This window comes from Abramis brama (genome assembly GCF_963993115.1).
Source record: "Abramis brama genome assembly, chromosome: 16".
In the NCBI taxonomy this organism is placed as follows: domain Eukaryota; kingdom Metazoa; phylum Chordata; class Actinopteri; order Cypriniformes; family Leuciscidae; genus Abramis; species Abramis brama.
The window spans coordinates 17,693,058-17,698,684 of record NC_139978.1 but is presented as its reverse complement, the minus strand read 5'-3'; the positions used below and the strand labels follow the sequence as shown (position 1 = coordinate 17,698,684).

General features: G+C 33.7%; 1 protein-coding gene across 1 annotated transcript; it reads left to right on the top strand.

The window, feature by feature from the left end:
* The first annotated feature begins 532 nt into the window (after positions 1-532).
* Positions 533-2,893, top strand: LOC311066536 (rano class II histocompatibility antigen, A beta chain-like). Its single transcript, XM_084087759.1, has 5 exons — positions 533-649; positions 1,061-1,324; positions 1,465-1,746; positions 1,823-1,936; positions 2,054-2,893. Exons 1-5 carry the CDS (start codon positions 592-594, stop codon positions 2,116-2,118), a joined length of 783 nt encoding a protein of 260 aa, XP_083943885.1. The 5' UTR covers positions 533-591; the 3' UTR covers positions 2,119-2,893.
* Positions 2,894-5,627: the final 2,734 nt, after the last annotated feature.

The following is a 5,627-nucleotide window of genomic DNA, read 5'->3' as shown; positions in this document are numbered from 1 at the left end:
AAAGCACAATAAATGAACAACTACAACTTTTTTGTTTCTTTCTTTTTTTTTTTTTTTACCTGATCTAAAAATATATTTTTGGAAGTTTTTTTTTTTATTTTTTATTTTTTTTTTACATATTTTGCACTTTTGCAAATGTATACATCATCTGTACACGACAACAGAACAAAAATTACATTCTGCATCTGTCACATTTATATTGTTCTTGGTCCACAAGACTACTTACAAACCATAATCCTACTTCTCTGTATTTGTAATGTATACCAAAATGTTTGGCTATTTTTTTTAGAACTTTCTTATTGAATTGACAAAGTTAAAATGTTTCAATCAAATGGGTTTTAGATGGTAACTTTGTGGAGTAAAAAAACAAAGATGTCTTACCAAGAGTTTCAGATATATTAAAGTGGAGAATTCTGAAAGAAGAATCTTTGCTCACAGGTATTAATCCAAATCAACGGTGTTAACATTTTGCAAGAGAAATCTAAGCTAAATATATACAGTGTAATATGAGAACTAGTTTCGCTTCTTCTAGATCCATGCAACACACTGTATTCAAAGACACATAGTGCACACAGCGGGATGACTTAAAAAATGCAGTACAGCCTTGTGGTACATTTGACCGTGTTTTTGTCTGCTTTATTTGAAACAGGTAAGATTAAATGTTATTATTATTATTATTTACAAAATGCTTTTGTGTTGATTTATAATTCATTTACCAAATTTCTCCTAAGCTCTCAAAATTAAATATTGCAGCATATTTTTTTGTCTAAAATCACCATCAATAATCATATTGCGTTAACACAACTAAACAAATGTCAAATTTAATATTTATGTCATTCCTGATTAATTTCCCCAACTACTGCAATATTCAAAGGTTCTGACTTAACAAATATCCCACTTCTGATTCATTATGACTCTTTCTGACAACATTGTTTTTAATATCTTTTTTATGAAAATTGAAACATTGTGCCCTATTTTTATACAGTTTGTTTATTTTTATTAGCTAATCTTTGTATTTTATGTCCGTTATTTTCTCTTCTTTTTTTCTTTTCTGTTCCAGTTCATGGAAATTACGGATATGTCCAAATTCGCTGTCGACTTGACTCTCAACAAAACGTTGAATTTATCTTCTCGGTCACCTACAACATGATAGAATATCTGAGATACAACAGCACTGAGGATATGGCTATTGGTTACACTGAATTTGGAAAGAAATGGGCAGAGGACTACAATAGAAACAAGATTTTACTTACACAAGCTAAATTTGTGCTGAACCAATGCAAAGAAATTGGAAATATGATTGTCCCTAATGCAGGGTTGACAGGTGAAAGATATTTTCTTCTTATTCAGAACACATACTTAAATTAAAGATGTAAGATATTATTTTATTATTGGTTTCAAAACCTTATATTTTGGTATTTGACATAAATAAGAATTCATGTCCAACTCGGTCCAATTTTACAGTACAACCAGAAGTCATTATCCGGTCAGACAAGGAAGCTATTGGGAATCAGAAAGCTGTTCTGGTGTGCAGTGCCTATGACTTCTACCCCAAACCCATCAAACTGACGTGGATGAGAGATGATGAAGCGGTGGCAGCTGATGTGACCTCCACTGAGGAGCTGGCAGATGGAGACTGGTACTACCAGATTCACTCCCACCTGGAATACTTTCCTAAACCTGGAGAGAAGATCTCCTGTGTGGTGGAGCACGCCAGCTCTCATACACCCATGGTCTATCACTGGGGTAAGAACAGAGTTATGTTTAATTTAGTGTTAAGAATCAGATTGTTGGACAATTTGAATTTTCTTTCACTTTACAGATCCTTCTCTATCCGAGTCTGAGAGGTCTAAGATAATTCTTGGGTCTGTGGGGCTGGTGATGGGGGTCGTGATGGCAGCCGGAGGACTGATCTACCATAAAAGAAAACACACAGGTTGGTATTCATAATGAAGACCAATTTGGTGGTGGGCTGGTGGTGTGATGAAAAATCATCTTCCCTGTCATTAGCAATTGAGATGTTGGAAATGTGTAATTTTGTTGTTGTCTACAGGCTTTTACAGACTTCCAGTTTGTTTACTTCCACTGCAAACAATGGACGGCACTGAACAACAGTAGACCATAACATCTGGGACTGCATCATCACCGGACTAATTTGCCTAATCACAGAACACAGAAAGCAACAGGTCTGGGAAAAGAAAAAAAAAGTTCCTGTTAATTTTTTCCAGTTAATTTTGGTGGAAATTATCGAAATTACCCATTGCTTTCTGTTGGTTTCCACCACGGTCTAAATTACCGTGAAGATTAGGCAAATTAGTCCGATGACATAGGACTGCACGCACTGCATCAGATTCTCAAAAATGGTGGTTAAAATGAAATGCTGCATTCAGTGCCCATGTCCCACGCCCGAAAGTTCCTGAACTTTGAAAAAGTACTACCTCGCCAGCAGGGACTTTCTGAGGGGGAAACTTTTACCCGGAACTTCATTTAGACCCTGGTTCCTGCGGTCAAAACACATCGAGTACCACACCAAAGTTCCTAGTTCCTGGGGAAAGTTCCTGCGGTGGAAACACGGCTTAGTCTCTTTTATTTTGTCAATGCAAATTTGTTTGTTTTAACAAAAAAGGTTATGTTTCATTTGAACAAAGATGAAGCTAAGGCAAACAGATTATTGCTCTATTACACTATTAGTGTGTAGATGTATTGTGATAAGTTTTGAAACCAGACTTTTTGATACTTTTTGCATCTTGTTGTAGAGTGTATAAATGTAACCACATCTATCTAAAACAGTATCAATCAATACATTTCAATAACATTAGTTTTAAAGCACAATAAATGAACAACTACTGAAAGATGAGTAGTAATAAAATATATTTTTACTTTATCTAAATGTAAATTCGAGGAAGATACAGTTTCTGACATAGGTTTTGCAATGCAAATTTGCCTTGGATCTGTGCAAATCAACACAACTACAAAAATGGCATTGTTAGTGTGTCAGTGTAACACTGATGGACCGATGCTGGGCTCCTCTATCTCTACATCTGCACAGACACACAGACATTTATGTAATTTATCATGTTTTTTTAGAAGGAATTCGATTTTTTGTATCATAATGTATTTTCAAAATGCTCCAATATTCAAGTGATCTGCAATGACAGAAATCACACTTATGATTCACCACGACAGTCAAAAATAGATGTTGCTATATATTTTTTTCACCAAGGCAGAGCACACAGGTGAAAGGCAACTACCTGTTCATTAGACATTAATATACTGTAATGAAACATGTATCATTTTACACACACATGTATATTTTGAGAATATGTGATGCATGTTTGACACATGAATATCCTAATATTCCCCATCATCCTTAGCAATGCCATATATCAGTCTGCTCATCTGGGTAGTGAAAAGGACATTAGAGGACTTCAGTTGCTAGGACAATTGTTTTGTACATTGTTTTTAATATTTCATATAAACATTTATGTAAGTTTTATTTATGTTTTTTCCCCTGACATAGACGAGCAGTATAGGTTGTAACCTTTTACAGTCTATGGATGTAACACATTGGCCTGGTTTCACAGAGAGGGCTTAGGCCAGGATTAGACCTTAGTTCAATTAGAACATTTAAGTAGCTTTTATAAACGTGCCTTAGAAAAAAACATTACTAGTATGCATCTTAAGAAAAAACAATGGCACTGACATATTTTAAGATATGCAAGTCACTTTCAGTTAAAACAGCTCAAACATGCATTTTAGTCTGGGATAGGCTAAAGCCTTGTCTGTGCCTGGTCTTGTCTTCCAGAGATTGTCACACATTTTAAGATTGATTTTAAGCCTGAGTTTCCAGGGGTCTCCACAAGGTGGACATTGAGCTAGAGACTGTGAGATCTCAGCATTAAGAGAATGATGCCTAAAACTGTTAAAGATCTTCAGACAAACTGAGTCTTGTTTATACAGTCAAACGAACAATGACAATCAAAATTTAGTGACATATTAACCTATTATTGCTCATTATATTTTGTTGTAATAAGTTATTGCTCACATTTGCAAAGCTTTGGAGTTGGTAAGATTTTGTATGTTTTTGTAAGAAGTCTCTTATGCTCACCAAGGCTGCAATTATTTGATTACAAATATAATAAAAACAGGAATATTGGGAAATATTATTACAAATTAAAATAACTGTTTTCATATTTTAAAATGTAATTTATTCCTGTAATGTCAAAGCTGAATTCTCAGCATCAATACTCCAGTATTCAGAGTCACATGATCCTTCAGAAATCAGTCTAATATGCTGATTTGGTGCTCAAGAAACATTTCTTATTATTATTAATGTTGAGAGTACACAGTTGCGCAGCTTAACTTTTTCATCAGGATTCTTTGATGTATAGAAAGTTCAAATAGAAATCTTTTGTAACATAATAAATGTCACTTTATTGACGCCTTTGATCAATTTAGTGCATCCTTAATAAATAAAAGTATTAATTTATTTTTCTTTTCTTTTCTTTTCTTTTCTTTTCTTTTCTTTTCTTTTCTTTTCTTTTCTTTTCTTTTCTTTTCTTTTCTTTTCTTTTCTTTTCTTTTTTGTTACTGACCCCAAACCTTTGAACAGTATGTATCTCAACGAATATGATTATTATCTTGAATGCAGACGTTTTTAATGTATTACTAACAAAATAATGATCGTTGTAAACTTGTTTTATCTTAATTAAGATAAGTGAGAGATGAGAATTTGACATGACAATGACTTTAAATATTGGACAAAAAACACACTAAAATGAAATCATTTTCATCCGCATGTCCTTAGTGAATAGCATAAGCAATAACGATTACTGTATAACATTTGTCAGTGGCGGGCCCCAAAAGCCAAACTTCAGTTTGAACGATTATATTATCCAACACAACTGAGAATTATGTTAATCACAACTATTTTTTGATTAGACCAGATCATTTAGTGAATCAAGAATACTGCACTGTATTGCAGTACAAACCTAGGGTGCCTATAAAGTGAGGCATCTTTTGAAAGGCAGAAAGAAATGTATGACATATGCTTATCATAAGTTTGTGTCTTTCTCTCCTTCTGTCCATCAAAAGTTTTCTCCCACAGCCCTGGGACTGGTGGCGTTGGCCTTTGATTTTAATACTGAGAGCATAATTTATGTAAGATGTTTGAATATCTTTTTGAGTGCGGCTAGATTAAAGAGAGTTCCATGTAATGGAACAAAAAAAAGGCATCTGCAGATTTTATTTAAATATATTTCAAACCTCCAGTGAGTTGGATAGAGTTGACAAAAGCAGAGAGGGAGGAAGAGTTTTGGAGAACACTATTAATACATTGTATGTGTGTTTTCAGTGAATGCTTGCTTTGTTTTTAATACTTTCAGTTCAATTCACACATTTATTTGTATAGCGCTTTGTATAGCACATACATATCGTTTCAAAAGCAGCGTTACAGAAAATGCATGTGTCTACATTACAATTTAGAGTGATTTGTTATCAGAGGTGACTGCGTTCAAGTTATGTATTTCAGAAATGTACAAATACAAATCATGCAGTTAGCTAATCATGTATTAATTTAAATAATGTATTAATTAAAGGCAGAAACAATGAGCTCATTGAAGTAGTGA

Excerpts from the sequence above, each read along its gene's own strand:
- LOC311066536 (XM_084087759.1), top strand. The coding sequence starts at position 592 with ATGCAGTACAGCCTTGTGGTACATTTGACCGTGTTTTTGTCTGCTTTA. Across the intron at positions 650-1,060 it reads GTCTGCTTTATTTGAAACAG|TTCATGGAAATTACGGATAT; the intron begins GTAAGATTAAAT and ends TTTCTGTTCCAG. Across the intron at positions 1,747-1,822 it reads ACCCATGGTCTATCACTGGG|ATCCTTCTCTATCCGAGTCT; the intron begins GTAAGAACAGAG and ends TTCACTTTACAG.